This window comes from Malaclemys terrapin, chromosome 5, assembly GCF_027887155.1.
Source record: "Malaclemys terrapin pileata isolate rMalTer1 chromosome 5, rMalTer1.hap1, whole genome shotgun sequence".
Classification (NCBI taxonomy): Eukaryota; Metazoa; Chordata; order Testudines; family Emydidae; genus Malaclemys; species Malaclemys terrapin.
In genome coordinates this window covers 87961482-87980335 of record NC_071509.1, presented here as the reverse complement: position 1 = coordinate 87980335, position 18854 = coordinate 87961482, and the positions used below count along the sequence as shown (strand labels likewise).

Genomic DNA, 18854 nt, shown 5'->3' with positions numbered 1-18854 from the left:
TGTATTACAATACCACTGCACCTAGCAGTGGTATTGTAATACAAACAATAATGTAAACTTGCTTTTTAAAACAATTTAATTGGAGGAGCGGTGAGGTGAGGTGGTAGGGGTTTGATTTGCCCAAACCATAGGTGTATATTTTGAGCACCAATTGGTGTGGTATCTAGATGCTGAAAAAATTCCATTAGAACAAAATGGACAGTCAGACCTTTTCAAAACTTCAAGATAATAAAAAGCCATGTAGCGTGAAAAATAAAAGAAAGTACTTTGTGCATTTTTAGGCAGGGAAAAAATTCTATTGACCTTTTTTCCAGAAAGGGGTCCTTGGAATAAAAATGTATTTCAGGGAAAGGGCTATATTGCCTTTTAAATTGATGTACTATGAAATGGGTTTAGAGGGAAAGTTGTCTTTGAATGTCTCCCTACTCATTTTTTTTTTATGCTCAGAGATCAGTTTCTTACAGTGATGTTGTTCTGGACCTCACAGGAAACTGTTTTGAAACTGAGCTGGTGCCACAGGGAGATTAGTTTTCATACAGTTTTATTTTGAAAAGCATCCTTTTTCCATGTTAGTACCTGTGCTGCTCTCAGGTTCATACTCAGAGGTTCTGCCACTAAGTCTCGTTCTTTCTCTTCTTTTCCCCCACCCTGGAAAGTATCTATGTACTTTTATAGTTTTAAATAGAAAATGAACAAAGTAAACTTTTAAAAGCAGCCTTGTTGCAAGCAAAGTTCTACTGAAACATTAACTGTACAGATACCAGAGATACAATAACATTAACTGGGCCAGATACCAATGCAGGATGGAAAATGCAAGAAAGCTATAAAATAAGTACCTATATATAATGAATGATGGCAGGAATTCCGTGCTTAAAATAAAGCTAATTTTGATTTCATATTTAATGGCATCCTTCAAAAGTTGGAAGTCAAATTCTAGTGAGGATAATAAGAAGGTACACAAACTCTGGCAGGTTAAGTGTGTAAGTATAATAAGGCAGGCCAGGAAAGAACTTGTTAAAGAGACAAAAACTAACAGTAAGATATTTACATCAGAAACAGGAAGTCTGCTGAACAGGTGCCCCTAAACTCAGGTGTTAAAGGAGCATGCACAGAAGCTAAGTGAATTCTTTGCATCGGTCTTCACTACACAGGATGTGGGCATAGGTGGCAAGTTCTATGGGTCCGTGGTGCCTGGGCACCAGGAATATTCCTGGCCTGGGGCCTGGCTCCAGCACTGTTTGAGGCCGGGTTTCTCTCTCAGCCCTGTTTTCCACCCCCAGGTGCTTCTCTTCCCCTCTTCTCCCCCTCCCCCCCCCCCCCCCCCCGGTGCGTCCCCGGGTGATTTAAAACAGCACAGGGCCCCCACCCACCACTGGCAGCGCAGCAAACCTGGGCGGCTTCCTGCCTGCTTGCTCCATGTGGCTGGCAGCCCCTGGGTGGGGTGAGTTGGGTTTGTGTCCATACGTGCTGCTCCCGCCCCAAGCGCCCCTGTGGCCAATAGGAAGCTGTCGAGACAGTGCCTGGGGGTATCAGCATGCGGAGGCCACCTGGCCCACCCCGCCTGGGAGCCCCAGATAAGCGCTGCACCACCCACACCCCCTCCCAGAGCCTGCACCCCACCCCTTTCCCACACACACACACACACCCTTCTGCCCCCAAATTCCCTCACAGAGCCTGCACCCCCTCCCGTCCCAAGTTCCCTCCCAGAGCCTGCACACCCAATCTATGCACTGCACCCCTCAATCCCTCCTCCTGCACCCCTACCCCCGCATCCCAGACCCCCTCCCCCACCCCCTTCCCAGAGCCCAACCTCACCCCTTCTGCACCCAAACTTCCTCCCAGTCCCTTGTCCCAGCCCAGGACCTGCACCCCAGACCACCTCCCTCCACCCAAACTTCCTCCCAGCGCCTTAGGCAGGTGCGGGGGGGCAGAGGGCTCTGGGCACCACCAAAATTTCTACAAACCTGTTGCCCCTGGATGTGGGTGAGAGATCCACATCAGAGTTATCTTTTTTGGGTGACACATCTGAAGTACTGTCCCTCATCGATATCCGTAGAAGATGTTTTAGAACAAACTGATAAATTGAACAGTAATAAATCACCAGGATCAGATGGTGTTCACCCAGAGTTCTGAAGGAACTCAAATGAAATTGCAGAACTAACTGCAGCATGAAACCTTTTGCTGGAAATAAGCCTCTGTACCTGATGACTGGAAGGTAGCGAGTGTAGCACCTGTTTTTAAAAAAGGGCTCCAGAGGTGATTCTGGCAGTTGCAGGCTGGTAAACCTAACTTCAGTACTGTGCAAATTGGTAGACACTATAGTAAATAACTATCAGACACAGAGATAAACATGATTTGTTGGGAAGAGTCAACGTGGCTTTTGTAAGTCACACCTCCCCAGTCTACTAGAATTCTTTGAGTGTGTCAACAAGCATGTGGGAAAGGTGATCAAGTTGATATATGGTACTTGGATTTCAGAAAGCCTTCAGAAAGGTCTCTCACCAAAGGCTCCTAAGAAAACTAAGTAGCTATGGCCTAACAGGAAAGGGCCTCTCGTACTGGTTAAAAGATGGGGAAACAAAGAGTAGGAATAAATGGTCAGTTTTACGAATGAAAAGAGGTAAACAGCAAGGTCCCCCAAGGATCTGTACTGGAACCTGCGCTGTTCAGCATATTCATTAATGACCTGGAAAAGGGAGAGAACAGTGATGCGACAAAGTTTGTAAATGATGAAAAATTATTCAAGGTAGTTAAATCCAAAGCTGACTGAAGAGTTGCAAAGGGCTATCACAATACTGGGTAACTGGACAACACAATAGCACATGAAATTCTAGATTAAGTGCCAAGTAATGCATGCTGGGGGAAAATCCCAACTACACATATACAATTATTTGGTTCTAAATTAGCTGTTGCCACTCAAGAAAGAAAGCTTGGAGTCACCGTGGATAATTCTCTGAAAATTTCAGCTCACTGTGCATCAGCAGTCAAAAAGGCTAATGGAATGTTAGGAGCTATTAGGAAGGGATAGGAAAATAAGACAGAAAATATAATTCCACTGTATAAATCCCTAGGGCGCCCATACCTTGAATATTGTGTCTAATTATGGTCCCCCATCTCAAAAAGGATATAGTGGAACTGGAAAGATTCAGAACAGGGCAACTAAGATGATGGGAGTATGGAATGGCTTCCCTATGAGGAGGAACTAAAAAGATTAGGGCTATTCAGTTTAGAAGAGATACGACTACGGGAGGGTATGATAGAACTCTATAAAAACATGAATGGTGTGGAAAAAGTGAATAGAGACGCATTTACCCTTTTCCCACAATGCAAAAACCAGGGTCACCCAATGAAATTAATAGGGAGCAGATTTAATATAAACTAGATGAAGTACTTTTTCACACAGCACACAATTAACCTGTGGAACTCATTGCCATGGGATGTTGTAATGGCAAAAGTATAGCTGGGCTCAAAAAAGAGTTAAATAAGTTCACTGAGGATAGGTCTGTTGATGGCTGTTAGCCAAGATGATCAAGGATGCAATCCCAGGTTCAGGGTGACCCTGAACCTCTGATTGCCAGAAGCCAGGAGGGGGAAAAATAGGGATGGATCACTCCAACTGCCCTGTTTAAGATCGTTCCCCTGAAGCTCTGTTAGCCACTGTTGGAGACAGGATGCTGGGTGAGATGGACCATTGGTCTGACCCAGTATGGCCATTCTTTTGTTTCTTGTATAGAAATGCCATTTAAATCTCACCATTTGTAAGAAGAACATATTGACAGCTTGAAGACATGGCCACAGATTGTTTTGTTGATAAGATGATATGGGAGTTACGTCATCAGCAAAATTTTACGTGGCCCATACTATTAAATGCCGTCAAGATTTTCTTTCTCGGAATTTCATTTACTTTAATAACTTCTGTGCGTTTTTTCTGGTTTTGCTATTTCAAATTGATTATTCCAACAGTGGAAAACTTGAGCCCCACAGTTCGTAAAGTTTAAAAGCCTGTATGTGGGGCTCAGGAGGAGAGATCTCTAGAGATTCCACACCCTCCACTAGTATCCCATAGAGGTTTGTTGTTGCCTATAGAAAAGGCTGAAGGTATGGCCTCAGATCTTGAGGGGTCCATGAGAAGCCATAGGATTCACATGGCCTTAAGCTGTTCCTCTGGACAATGCACTGTGCTCTGGCTCCCTGGAAGTGCACCTCTGTTGAAGCTATCCTAACAGAAACTCATCCTAGCTAGTACATGCTGGGGGAGAATCCATCTTGGAGCTGTATTACTATTTTCCGAGGATTCTTTGCCTGTTCTCCCTACCCTGGGCCCAGTCAATCTTCTGTCCACCTTCGTTCCCTGAGTATGAACCCATGGGATGTGTGCAGATGTTCTGGCCCTGTAAATCTGTCATCTTGCACTGTTACAGTAATTTTCTTCTGTGTGGTTTACAAGAAGTGAAACTTTAATGAACAGGTTTCAGAACTTCAATGAACAGTTGATTTGAAAAACAAACTTTGGTGGAATCTGGAGGTACAGGTACAACAAAGCTTTAAGAGTCCTACTAGTGAGTGAAATATAATGTTTCTCTTTAGGCTGGAGAAGCACAAAAACATCTCCACAAAGATGTGTGCCAGATTGTACATGTGAGATGAATTAATTTGACCTGTCCATAACAAATATTTTTTCCTTTTAGGAGTTCACCTCTATTATGTTGGGGGAGAAGTGTATGCTGAATGCCTTAGTGACAGCAGTATTTTTGTTCAAAGTCGAAACTGCAACTATCACCATGGGTTCCATCCAACCACAGTTTGTAAAATTCCCAGTGGCTGCAGTTTGAAAATTTTCAACAACCAAGAGTTTGCTCAGCTTCTGGCTCAATCAGTGAACCATGGCTTTGAAACAGTGTATGAGCTTACTAAGATGTGCACTATCCGTATGAGTTTTGTAAAGGTAGGTAAGAGTTCAGTTGGGCTTGTGTTTTGTAAGCAAAATAATATTCCCTTTTGAATTACGTTAAATAATCCTGGTGAAAACCGTTCCATTTCATGCCTTGTATTGGAGAAGTTCCCCTATCAACAATTACATTGATTGTAAATGTGTGTTATATTTTATTAACACTTTCTCTATAAAACAAAAGCTGTATGCATGTCCTTAAATATACAAAGCTATCCCCTTGGACAAACATCATTTTGTTGGTGTACAGAATTTTAAAATCAAAGGTACATCCTGTAGGTTCTCAGTTTCAGATTTCTCCCCATTAAGTTTTTTTAGGTTTGATAATGGTGCAGTTAAGTAGTTTCTATCATGCCTAGCAACTATTCTTATTGCCTCAATAGAATGTTACAGTAGAACGGGTGGGCAAACTTTTTTTGGTTCGAGAGCCACATCTGGGTGGGGAAATTACATGCAAAGCCATGAATGTAGGGCTGGGGCAGGGGGTTAGGGTGTGGGGGGGGCCCTCAGGGCAGGGGGTTGGGGCATGGGGAGTGCAGGAGGGGGCTCAGGGCAGGGGGGTTGGGTGCAGGAGGGTGTGGCGGGGGCTCATGGCAGAGGGTTAGGGTGCAGGCTCTGGCCTGGCACCAGTTACCTTGAGCGGCTCCGGGGTGGTAGTGGCGTGCAGCAGGGCTAAGACAGGCTCCCTGCCTTTCCTGGCCCCATTTCCCGGAAGCGGCCAGCACCATGTCCTTGCGGCCTGTAGGGGGTAGGGCAGAGGGCTCCACATGCTGCTACTTGCCTGCGGGTACCTCCCCCGAAGCTCCCATTGGCCTCGGTTCTCAGTTCCCAGCCAATTGGAGCTCCTCCCTACCCTCCAGGGGCCGCAGGGACATGGTGCCGACAGCTTCCGGGAGCGGCGCGGGGCCAGGGCAGGCAAGGAGCCTGCCTTAGCCCTGCGGTGCCATGGGGTGGCAATCCTGCAGGCTGTAGTTTGCCCACCCCTGCATTAAAATCATAGAAATGTAGAGGTGAGAAGGGACCTTGAGAGGTCATCGACTTCAGCCCCCTGCACTGAGGCAGGACCAACTAAACCTAGACATCCATGACAGCTTCTTAATAAACAGGTTCTTCTGACTTCTTAAAATCTCCAAGGATGGGGATTCCACAGCTTCCCTTGGAAGACTATTCCAGTGCTTAACTACCTTTTACGGTTAGAACATTTTTCCTAATGTCGAACCTAAATCTCCTTTACAGCAGATTAAGCCCCTTATTGGTTGTCCTACTGTCATGTCATTGGACATATAAAACAATTGATCAGTCATTTAATAGCCTTTAACATATTTGAAAACCGTCATCCGGTCCCCCTCAGTCTTCTTTACACAACACTAACATGCACAGGTTTTTTTTAACCTTTCCTATTGGTCAGGTTTTCTGAATTTTTAGCATTTTTGTGGCTTTCCTCTCCATTTACCCAGTGTTTAGTCCACTTCTCCAAGAGTGTTAGATTGAATATTTGTGTTTTGCAAGCATGGAGACTCCTTCCTTCTCTTTACTGTATATCTAGAAAAGTTAATGCAATAATCTTTGTTGCTTACCACAGCTGATTTATGAACAGAGTTGATGCATAGTGGCTCAAGTTAAAGTTTGGTAATTAACAAGCAACTTTTCCAGGCTTTGTCTTTTCCATGCCCTTCAAATAACCACATTGTATTCCATAACAATCTTCTACTGTCCGAAGGATTAAATCGTGAAGTTAAGCTGCCTTAGTAGTGGGCATTTCTTGGACATACCAGCTGGGACTATCATGTAGGTGATTGGAAGATAGGTAGCATTGTTCCCTGAGGTCTGTCTGGTGATTAGAAATTCTATAAACATAGTGCATACTGTTCTGTTCTCAGGGTACATGTAAGGATTGTAGCAATGATGTGAGGGACAGAAATGTGGATTGGGATAAAAGGGTCAGTCAAATATTTCAAGACTGCCAAATTAATTGCACAGTATCCTAAAGTGGTACCTTAAAGGGATGAGGTGACTTCTTTGGGCATATGCCTTACGGGTTAATCTGAGGTTAATACATAGTGTGGTGTGGGTTTTTTACTTTTGTGATTCCTGTGGTCCATCTACTGCCTCCCAGCCCATCCCAAAAAAGATAATTTACTTTATCAAACTACACAATGAACTTTTAGATTTCTTTCCAGATAATTAGTAAATCTTATAACTGACTTAGTTTTAGCTAAAAGAGAACCCATCAGTGCTCGCCCTGTTAACTTGGGCTGATATTTCCTATCTAGGATATGACCAATGCCACCGTTCTCCCCAAAATTGTCCAGTTTATTAACAACTTTTTATTGTGCACACTACTTTCTTCAATTGGCTGTTTTTATAGCTACAAGAGTGTCCTAGATGTTTTGGGAAGCTTTATCTGTTTCAGTCCTCCCATCCTGTAAAGAAACCTTGGCCCTAGCTGCATGGAGTCAAGTTCCCACCTTAATGTTGATCCATGACCTCTTGTTTTTATGCCTATTAATCTGTTTGGCAGTGTATCTTCCCATCTCACTCTCTTTTTAGTCTTAGTACATGAGGTTTCTTCAGTCTTTTTCTAGAGGCCTTATGGGATTTCCAATAGCCTTTATCTTCAATCCTTTTACCTGTACCTTTCCAGAAGTGCAAAAATACACAAACATGGTAGCCTCAATCCTGTTTGTATTTAATTGTTTTTAATCGGTTAATATATTTCCCTCTCCTCTAAGAGAATACTGTGTCCTGCCTCCTTCCATGTCCTCTGGAAAAGGAGAGACTTGGGGGGAATCTCCAGTAGGACTAGGACTATCATGGGCAACACAAAAGCCATGGGTTTGGGAGACACAGAGCTTCCTTGCATTTTAATGTTAGTTCTGCAAAATGCATTGTTATATGAATCTGCTATAGGACTCCCCTTTAGTCAGTATAAACAGATATGAAAATGAATGTCACCTTGTGAAAAATTCAAAAGCAACATCTGCTTTGGGAGTCATAATGGGACACATGGAGCCTTTCCTCTTCTAGGTCACTATTTCCTATTCAGCCCAGGTCAGTATTGAGTGAAAGCTGAAGAAGACAATCACTGGCTGATGGACCTGAGCTTGTGGGCTTAATCCAGTTCCTAGTGCACAGATGTCCATTATTTAAATAAATAAAATAAATAAATTAATTAAAAATCCAGCCTGAGACTTTGCACTAATTACACTGGTGGCAATCACACTAGAGAAGGCAAGGGCCAAAAAGGCCTGGGGGCTGAACGGTCTATTCACCCTGAGTTTGTTTGCCTTAGGAAAATAACCTCAGGTTGGTAACCTGGTCAACAAACCCCCAAGAGTCCCTAGCTCCTCCACAGGTGTTTGAAAACAGTTTGACTCAACATATACTAGAGGGCAAACTGTTTTTAACGCAATAGCATTCGAACAGTCTATTATGAAAGTAGTGCACACTTTTGCCATGGTATTAAAAATGGTTTGGCATACTCTAATAGTCAGACTGTCTTAATGTGAGGCCAATGCTTTCTGCCATGGTCTTCAAAAATGTTCCGGTCCCCACTTGCACTGGTAGCTGAACTGTTTTCAGTACCAAGGTCATTGGGGGGGAGGGGAGATTGTTCATAGGTCACTTCCCTAGGGTAGATGGAATCCAGAAGAGTGGTGTCTCGAGGGCAACATTGGGGCATACTAGCTGGGTGATATGGGGACGCATGCATTACCATTTCCTAATTGGAAGTGAGACTTCAGTTTTCAGGTATCTCAGTCTGTCACCTTAAATCTGCTTCAGATTCACAGGGGAAAATGTGGTAACATAACTCATGCAAAAATGGCTCCTCTACAGTGGTAACCTCCACCTGTAAGGCTAGGTTATATCTGTTGTCTTTGTACTATATAAAATGAGATAGAAACATTTCCCACTTCCTTGACATTGTAAAATAAGATAAAAGTAATAACTTTTCTATGTGACTTTGTTTGTAGGGTTGGGGAGCCGAATATCATCGCCAAGATGTAACAAGCACTCCGTGCTGGATTGAGATACACCTGCATGGCCCCCTTCAGTGGCTGGATAAAGTTCTTACTCAGATGGGCTCACCTCATAATCCTATTTCCTCTGTGTCTTAAAGGGTCCCAAGCTTCTGCAGTTTGGAAACTATTGAGCCTTGCATGTACTTGAAGGATGTATGAGTCAGACACATGTATGAACTGGCAGCAGCTAAATAAGAGCCTTGATAATACTTGACCTCTGTGACCAACTTTTGGATTCAGGGAAAAAGCACGCAAAAAAAAAGCCTTTAACACACTGTTGGTGTCAAGAATTTCAGTTTACATTGTACCAGTCTCTTGTAAAATTGATACATGCAAATTGTTTAGCAGGACTTTGTGTAATAGTTAGGGATGACCAAGCTAATAATCTTTTAGACAGTGTTCCCAAGGGATCTTCCTTGGCACTCTGAGGTCACCTTTCTTTTATATGTTCAGCATTCATTGTTTGTGTTCTCTGGGGTTGATAGCCCTTATTGATGAAGTCTGCTTTCCACAGGCTTTCTACAAAATATTTTAAAACCATTTGTCTAGTAATAGTTTGCTGTTCCCTTGAAAGAAAGAGAGAAGGGGGGGGTGGGAGGTTTAACAATGGTCATGTGTAATAATCTTTATGAAATTGTGTACTGACCATACTGCTGTAAGAATAATGTTAGGTATGCTCTTTGCTAAATGTATGTACAGTGTATTTGAAAGTTTAGAATTAATTAGCTTAGACTAGAGGATTTAGGAATATTTGAGTGGGGAAAAGGGGAGGGGGAAATGGCAATTGACATGCAGAATATACTGTAAACGTAGCTTGTTAGTTTAAAGAAATGAAATGGAGGTCTGAACTTTGCTGTGCATTTCATTTATTTTTTTTATAGTGGCTTTATCTTGTTAACGGTGATTATTTTTGCCTCTTCCCTCCCCCCAAAAACAATTTATGTAGCTGGTTAATTCATATAGCTGAGAAGAAGGCAAAATTAATCATTCCTGCGGTCCTGAGACTGCAGCTCTGTATATTTCAAGACAAATTGTACAGTCTGTTCTTGAATTATTGAGCAGTTTTAGGCAGTTTACATAAAAGAAGTAGGCTTTTAATTGTGTAAAAGAATTTTGTTTTGCCAAACCTAGTAACTGTTAAATGTTTGGAGGATTTAAAAACCCTGTTTGGATCTATTTCAAACTTTTAAAAAAAATTTTTTTTACTGGTTTATGTTTTGTTTTTTTCTTCTGCTAATCTTTTATATTCACTTACTCTGTAGTACTTTAAGTACTTTTATTCCAAAACTAGAGGGTCTTCTTTACTGGAAGTTTTAAATAAAACCATTGTTATTGCTTACTTTGATTAATGCTTTGTCTTGTCTACTTCTTGGCAGCTTTATAACAACCCAGACTAAAAGATTCTATTGGATAATACTGCATCAAATGGAAAAAAACGTTTTAACTTCTGATACAGCTTGGTAGCAATGCTAAGTCAGTACTGGTGATGAGTGATTTTTGTGGGGGAAATGGATTTCTTCATCAGGTGAGAATAGAATAGATTCAGTAGAACTAATGTGCCCTAATAACTTAATAGACTCTTTCATTGAATATATATATATATATATATTTTTAGTATGGAATATCTGCAGAAATTTTATATACCTCCAGTGAGGATGGATCAGAGATTTGGGACTAAACTGCCACTTTTCCACCCTTTACTGGAGACTTGTAACTGACTAACATCTTGGGAGCTCAGAGTCAGAAATTCCCCTAAGAATAGCACTGTTGCAAAACTGTATTGGTCTCAGGACCTGCCTATGTTAATGAAGGATTTAGGAGAAGGTATTGTTTGAACATTCTTAGGACTGACACAAAGGAAATGCATTTACTGGCTCTTTGTGTGAGAGCCAGATGATAGCATACGCTATCCACCTCTGGTTTCAAGCCATTTTTTCTGAGATTCATTGGAATTAAAGTGCACCCTCAGCAGCTTCTTATGCCATTCTCTGGCACAGTGGACAGCATCTGTATTTTCTTTTTCCCTTGGTTGTGAAGTGCTTTGCTTTTTCTTGTTTGTCCCCCAGTTGTCATTTCCCCCACACATGCTCTCACCCAAAGTCTTACAAGATGCTCAGGGCTGGGGAATCACTGGTGGCATCAGGCTGCCCCTGAACTGAGTGGGAATAGAGAAGAGAAACTTGGATCAGTGGGTTGCTGCCAGAGCCTGACATACGTTTTACTGTTCTGCTCCCTACAGTGAGTCAGAAGAAGCAGTGGGAGGGGAAATAGCTTTCCAAGAGTTATATGCTGCTTTATCCACAGCAGTGGGAGCACTGGAAAGTGAAGAGCTGGATGGATCTGAGGTTATGCAGTCACCTCCTCTTGATTTCTTGTCTTTGATTCTATTCCTGCCTCCTTCCCCAGGTAGACGATTGCTTTGAACTGCAAAGCCTTGGTGGCAGGATTCTGGAAAAAATGTCTGAACTAGTGGTAAATCTCTCCAGGTGCAGGGGAGAAAGACACAAATCCTAGCAATCCTTATCAGTTGAAGAAAAATGTACTATTGATCAGGGAGAGGAGAGCAAATAAGATGTTAAACTGTAATTAACCCTGGGGTTAGAGAATAATATTGTCAACACTTGTATTCAGTCTCTCATCTCCATTCAAATGAGACAGCAAAGATCCAGAAAAGGGCACTGAAAAAATCTTTGGCAGCCTTTGTGGGAGAGAAGTTTTCATACTAGCAGAGACAAGGAAAACACACTGGTCTTCAAAAACTAGGTAAGATCTGGTGTGTGGTGAGGGGTAATTACAGTTGGGGTAGGTAGCACCACCTATTAAGGTTACCAGACACTTCCCTTTTGTCAGTTGCTTATAACTTTGCCAAACTTGAACTCTTTGGACTTAAACTTTCCATTCCAGGTGTCTGCCTCGTGCTAAACCTTTTTGGAAAGTTTGTCATTTTTGAGAACGAGGCTATAGAAAAATGGTTTGTTTTGCCCATGATAATCTTGTGAGCTTTTCTTTGACATACTCTACTGTCCCCATGCTTTGGATCAAGGACTCAGAATTTGGCAAGGGTGTGGCTTGTGTCCAGGATGTTCCTTTTTGCTGTCCCGGTGAAAATGTCCAAATATTGGCCTAGTTATAAGCCTTTGAAAAATCCACAATTTGCACATGTTCCATAGGAACTTTTTTCCTTTTAAAAGCAGCTGAAATTTCCAAAAATTCTGTCCTCACTGACCTTGCTCCATCCCCCTCACAGCTCCTGGTGCCAACCAGACGTTGTATGTGCCATCCCTACATAGCAACGAGGTATGCTCCAGCCCAGGGCTATGGGGCTCAGAAGGACTTTGCCTGAAATTGCTGCTCTGGGCCAGGGTGGGACTGGGCACCAGAATTGAGAGCAGGGAGCAGCCTCTCTCTCCTGTGCTTTCAGTTGCTCCACTCCCAGCTGGCAGTATGGAGGATAAAGTGCCTGGTACAAATGCGGAGGCAACAAAAAAACCCAAACTTGGATGGGGGAGGGAAAGGAGTAGGCGGTGAGGTTGAGACTATGGGAGAAAAACAATGACTGATAGTTGGAGCCAGGGAGGCTGACTGGTTGAGCAAGGAGAACTAGGAACCAGTGTGGGGAGACAGGGGACGGCGGAGGTGAGACATTGAGATTGGGTGAGGAGCCTGGAGAAGGAGACTGGGACAGGGAGCACAGCAACCTTAATTCTGGCATTTCCTAACTTGAATGCTTGACTTTGTAACCTTAATTCTCTTTTAATACATTTTTTGTGTGTAATATAGAAGAACAAAAAACAAATTGTGTAGCCTAGAGGAAGCCAGTTGGATATTTTCTTTCAGCCCTCTAAGAAAGCAGGCCCTAGGTGTAAACAATGCCTAATTTTTTGTTTTTACTAGACTTCCCCATATCGGAATGCTGCTATAATGAAGCTTTAATGTGTTATAAACCCAGAGCCTGATTCTTCACTTAGGTATGCCACTGTAATTTCATTGACTGAATAAAGTTACACTGGCATAAAACTGGTATAACAGGGTGGGGAAGAGTCAGGCCTGCAGTTGGATCTTGCTTGTGTAGATAAGACTGAGCTCTGTTGCAAAGGCTGGGGCACAATTACATGGAGCTTCATAAGAGTAAGACATTGTGTAGATGGGGCCTAAAAGGTAATTCAGTTAGAATGGATACAAAATACCATTTTGCCTTTTTCTTTTCCTTTTTGTAGCATGTAAAAGCCTGTAAGGTGGTGTGCTGGATTGGTAAAGATGGGTTTTCTACTTGTTTTTTACATTAGAAATTCATTTCCTGTCTAGCCTGGAATCCACTGATGACTAGAGAACTAGTGAAATGATGTGGTGATATCACAAGAGTGAGAGTGAAAGCTGAGCATTGGAGACTTGAATGCATGTTTAGTAGATGGTTTGAAATTTTCTTTTTCGTTGTGAATGCTTAACTTTAGTAAATTACTGTTTAGAGGTTGTTGAATCAAGCCTTACTGGTTTAATAAAAGTTTGCAAACTAATGGTCTATATATTCTAAGATGTCCAGAGATCTTCCAGGTATTTTATTTTAGGGAGATCAGAATTTGACTTTCCTAATGTTTCAGAAAATTAAAAAAACAAAAAACCAGAATTTTGTGTTTTCTAAAAACAATTCAGACATTTTTTTTATACATAATAAATAAGCAATAATGGACATAAACCTAATTCTTAAATCTGGACACATCATTTCTGGACACATTTAAAAGGGAGTGAATGATACTGCTGAATAAATGTTATCTTTGCACTCTTTTCAGCCCGCCAATCTCTGTGCTGAGATGTTCCCAACAGCTGCATTTGTTGAGAAGTATATTCAGTATTGCACTTTATGGTGGCCTTTGTAAGCACAGTAATATTACAATAAGTGATGCACAGCTTGAGAACAAGATTTTTTCCATTTGGATCAATGCAAACGAGTTTTGGAGAACTCTACAATGATATTGGAACAAAGGGTGGTTTCACTGGGAGTTCTTGACTACATTGCACTGTGTAACCTTTCTAGTAAACAGAGATACCTTTGCTAGTATTTTATATTTTTACAAAATGTATGTAACACTTTTTTCCAAATAGTTTGGGATGTCTGAGGCAGTGAGAGTGAGACTTGTCTGATGTACAACTTGATGAAGATGTAAGTAACTTGAAAGGATTTTGAAACCTCCTTTGGAAAGCCTTCCTTTTGAAAATTTAAAACAAATAGCGGTAGTGTTTGCTTATATATTTGAAACCTTTCTCTCTTTCTCAAATTACTGTATCAGGATTCTTAGTCTCCTGATGTCACTACTGTGGTGGTGGTGTTTTTTTAAATCAACTGCATTTTGAGGCCCCATCTCTTTGACTATATTGCAGTAATTTTCCAGCATGGCTATTCCTAAACTTGAATTCAGAAATGCTTAAAATGTTTGTTTGGGGTACAGTCTCATTCAAAGATTTTGACTGGAGCTGTTTTTGTAGGTCACGATCTTTGTGACATCGCCTTCAACTACACGTTCTCTGAGCGATTTCTGCTGCTATTTATTTGTAATTGTAGTGTATGTCAAAAACACATACAGTACAGAAAGCCACTAATCTGTTCTTATAGTCTGGCCTTGGTATCCTGCTTGCCAGGGCACTAAAATCAATCCTCCTTCCATAGGCATGGTTTAACAACTACAGTAGTCTTTCTAACTGGAATGAGTGCAAATGGTTTGTTCTCTGGGGTTATTTATTTTCCTATTACAGAGCTGTTCATACTTTTCTTCAGCTTTCCAAAGGTTTTGGATATCTCAATGTTGTGACTTTTTGCGTTATGAACCTTTCATGGTATGCACCATTCGTTTTGGTGGGATTTTTGTATTGTCATATTCCAAATCCCTGTTCACCCCTTTGCAAGTTACTAGTGTTTTCATAGTCTGATTTATTAATTACTTTCTGGTTCCTTCTGTTCAGCACACTAGCCTCTTGTTCAGCTTCTTGAGATTCATGATTCAGAACTGTGTGAACTGGCAGTCACCCTACTTTGGGTGTGTGCCTAAATATACAATGTAACTCTTACCATCACCAGTCATGATATAGTAATATATCTTTCATATGCATCTCGCAGTTCATTTTGCCCACATCTCTATATGTGTGGGGAGAGAGAAGTAAGTGGGTGCTTAAGTTCAGAGTCTCCTTTGCTGTGCCTGATACTCTACAGATTACTCCAGGCAGACTTTCTACTACATCATTCTGGGGTCACTAGCATTTTATCCCTGTCTACCTCTGAGCCACCTTTTCTCTACTTCATGGCTAATCCATTCTCTTGTTTTGACCAACTCCTTCCACACAACTTTTTGCCAAATGGTTTTCTCATAACTGCTGGATAGCATATGTTCCAGTCAGACAACAAGGCTTTAAAGTGCAGTTGCCAAAAGGCAGATGACGAATTATAGATTTTCATCGGTTCTGGAAACCAACCAGATAAAGATGCAAATTTCATAGGCACCACATTTGTTGCTGCTTTACCCCCTCCAATGAAGGAGGAGGATCCCTGTAATTTTATCTTAGTTTTGCTCCGGGTTATGTACCAGCTCTCATTTTAAAGGTCATTTTCATTTTAAAGCCCTTTTTCCAGTAGCTAGCATTTTATTTTCATCCAACTGAAACCACATAAGTTGTCAGCCAATATGCACAATTTTTGTTTGTATTTAGTGGTTTAATTCCCTGAATGCTGCCTCCAGTTTTACAAATAAACTCTGTAGTTACTACCTCTTTTATTGGACAGGTGACTTGATTCCATTTTTTTCCCCAAAGTTTTTTTTAATGACTGAGTTATATAACTTTGAAAAGCAGCTACTGCACATTTAATACTCTTACTAGTTGCAAACAATGTTAATAATTCACTGAGAGAATACCCTTGCAGCTCCATTTGCATTACACTGAGTTTGAAGGGGCCACAGTCCTTTAAAGTACCATTCTAGTGAATGGAAAGGGAAAAGGGGGAGGTGTTTTCACTAAGAGTTTAGTCTTGCATCGCCATATATAGCCATTATGTTGATGAAAATGCTATGGTAATATCAATAGATACTTGAACTTGTTTTCCTTATGCTACCAGTTTTAACAAATGCTATAATTTTAATTGCGTAACTTAAATGGGCAGAAGCAGTGAATTCAGATTTATGATAGCCAGTCCATCCTTAAACTTTTGTTTATTTAAAAAGGAAAACAGTGTGTTCTCTTTTAAAGAGTGTGTCTTGAGAGCCATCTAGAAGTTTCTTTTAGTAATGGACACTTTAATTCCTATGTATCAAACAGTTTCCCCTTATATGTAACCATCCAGATGGAGTTCAGGATTCTGTGTTCTCCTTACTATGGCTGGAAACCCTACCACATCGAAGGCTGTATCTACACTACAAAATTTGGTTGATTGAAGTTTTGGTGGCTTACAGCTGCCAACTTTTTACATGCACACTTGGCTGCCTGTATCGTGCTGTGTCCTCACCATGAGTGATGGTATCTACAGAAGATGTGGTATCTCTTAGGTACAATGTGCCTTGCACTATTGTCTGGGGCAATGCCTTGTGGAACATTTTTGCTGTGCTTTTTGGGACACCAACAATTCACTCAAGGATTTCTGGGAAGTTAAGAGTCAGTTTCCCACAGGGTCATTTTCTTCATCCCATAATGTTTATTCCATCACATAATTTTTGCACTTTTTTTTTTATTCTCACAGTTCCATATGCCATTTTTTTGGTGATTGCCATTTCTGTGGCAGAAGCATGGACCCTATACAGTTCAGCACAATTCTCATGTCTTTTGCCAATATAGGATGCCACAATTCTGTATCTGCAGAACATCAACAATTACCACTACCAGTGGTGCAGTAATGAAGATGAGATGCCTGAGGCTAATGTATGGATGAAGGAGACCGCAAATAAAAATAGGTTGTTGCAGGCATTCATGGAGAAGCATGATGGATAGGTGCTTCTGGTCCTGAAAAATGAGCACTGATCATGGGGGATCATGTTGTAATGCAGATTTGGGATGAGGAGCAGTGGCTGCAGAACTTTGAGATGCAATAGGCCCCATTCCTGGATCTGAGTGCCAAGCTTGCCCCAACCCTCCAGTGTTAGGACAACAGAATGAGAGCTGCATTGACAGTGGAAAAGTGAGTGGTAATCATGGTCTGGAAGCTTGCAATACTAGATTGCTATCAGTCAGTTGGCCATTTGTAGATAAATATTTTTTCCCCATTGTCCTCTACCTGCACAAGGCCATTCTGTCTCCTGTACAGAACTATGGCTCTTGGAAATGTACAGAAAATAGCAGATGGATTTGAAGCACTGGACTGTGGTGGGGTACACAGGACACATCCCTATTCTGGCACCACCCCACCTTGCCAGTGAGTAATAAATTGAAACGGGTGCTTCTCCATGGTTATGCAAGTGCTAGTGGATCACCAAGGAATCAGAGTCATAGAATATCAGGGTTGGAAGGGACCTCAGGAGGTCATCTAGTCCAACCCCCTGCTCAAAGCAGGACCAGTCCCCAACTAAACCATCCCAGCCAGGGCTTTGTCAAGCCTAACCTTAAAAACCTCTAAGAAAGGAGATTCCACCATCTCCCTAGGTAACCCATTCCAGTGCTTCACCACCCTCCTAGTGAAATAGTGTTTCCTAATATCCAACCTAAACCTCCCCCACTGCACCTTGAGACCATTAGTCCTTGTTCTGTCATCTGCTACCACTGAGAACAGTCTAAATCCATCCTCTTTGGAACCCCCGTTCAGGTAGTCGAAAGTGGCTATGAAATCCCCTCTCATTCTTCTCTTCTGCAGACTAAATAATCCCAGTTTCCTCAGCCTGCCCTCATAAATCATGTGCTCCAGCCCCCTAATCATTTTTGTTGCCCTCCGTTGGACTCTTTTTTTACAATTTTTCCACATCCTTCTTGTAGTGTGGGGCCCAAAACTGGACACAGTACTCCAGATGAGGTCTCACCAATGCTGAATAGAGGGGAATGATCACGTCCCTCGAACTGCTGGCAATGCTCCTACTTATACAGCCCAAAATGCTGTTTTCCTTCTTGTCAACAAGGGCACACTGTTGACTCATATCCAGTTTCTCGTCCACTGTAACCACTAGGTCATTTTCTGCAGAACTGCTGCCTAGCCACTCGGTCCCTAGTCTGTAGCAGTGCGTGGGATTCTTCCGTCCTAAGTGCAGGACTCTTCACTTGTCCTTGTTGAACCTCATCAGATTTCTTTTGGCCCAGTCCTCTTAATTTTTCTAGGTCCCTCTGTATCCTATTCCTACCCTCTAGCGTATCTACCACTCCTTCCAGTTTAGTGTCAGCTGCAAACTTGCTAAGGGTGTAATCCATGCCATCCTCCAGATCATTAATGAAGATATTGAACAAAACCGGCCCAGGATCTGACTCTTGGGGCACTCCGCTTGATACCGGCTGCCAACTAGACATGGAACCATTGATCACTACCTGATGATCTAGCCAGCTTTCTATCCACCTTATAGTCCATTCATCCAGCCCATGCTTCTTTAACTTGCTGGCAAGAATACTATGGGAGACCATATCAAAAGCTTTGCTAAAGTCAAAGAATAACATGTTCAATGCTTTCCCCTCATCCACAGAACCAGTTATCTCATCATAGAAGGCAATTAGGTTAGTCAGGCATGACTTGCCCATGGTGAATCCATGCTGACTGTTCCTGATCACTTTCCTCTCCTCTAAGTGCTTCGAAATTGATTCCTTGAGGACCTGCTCCATTATTTTTCCAGGGGCTGAGGTGAAGCTGACTGGCCTGTAGTTCCCCGGATCCTCCTCTTTCCCTTTTTTTAAAGATGGGCACTACATTAGCCTTTTTCAAGTCATCTGGGACCTCC

At 42.0% G+C, this 18854-nt stretch overlaps 1 protein-coding gene across 2 annotated transcripts in view; it reads left to right on the top strand.

The window, feature by feature from the left end:
* Positions 1-10319, top strand: part of SMAD1 (SMAD family member 1) — a 71125-nt gene extending 60806 nt beyond the window's left edge. For both annotated transcript variants that reach the window (XM_054030619.1, XM_054030620.1), the window contains exons 6-7: positions 4689-4945; positions 8923-10319. In XM_054030619.1, the coding sequence (XP_053886594.1) occupies positions 4689-4945; positions 8923-9066 (401 nt within the window). In that variant the 3' untranslated portion in view covers positions 9067-10319. The remainder of the gene's footprint in view (positions 1-4688; positions 4946-8922) is intronic.
* The last annotated feature ends 8535 nt before the right edge of the window (positions 10320-18854 follow it).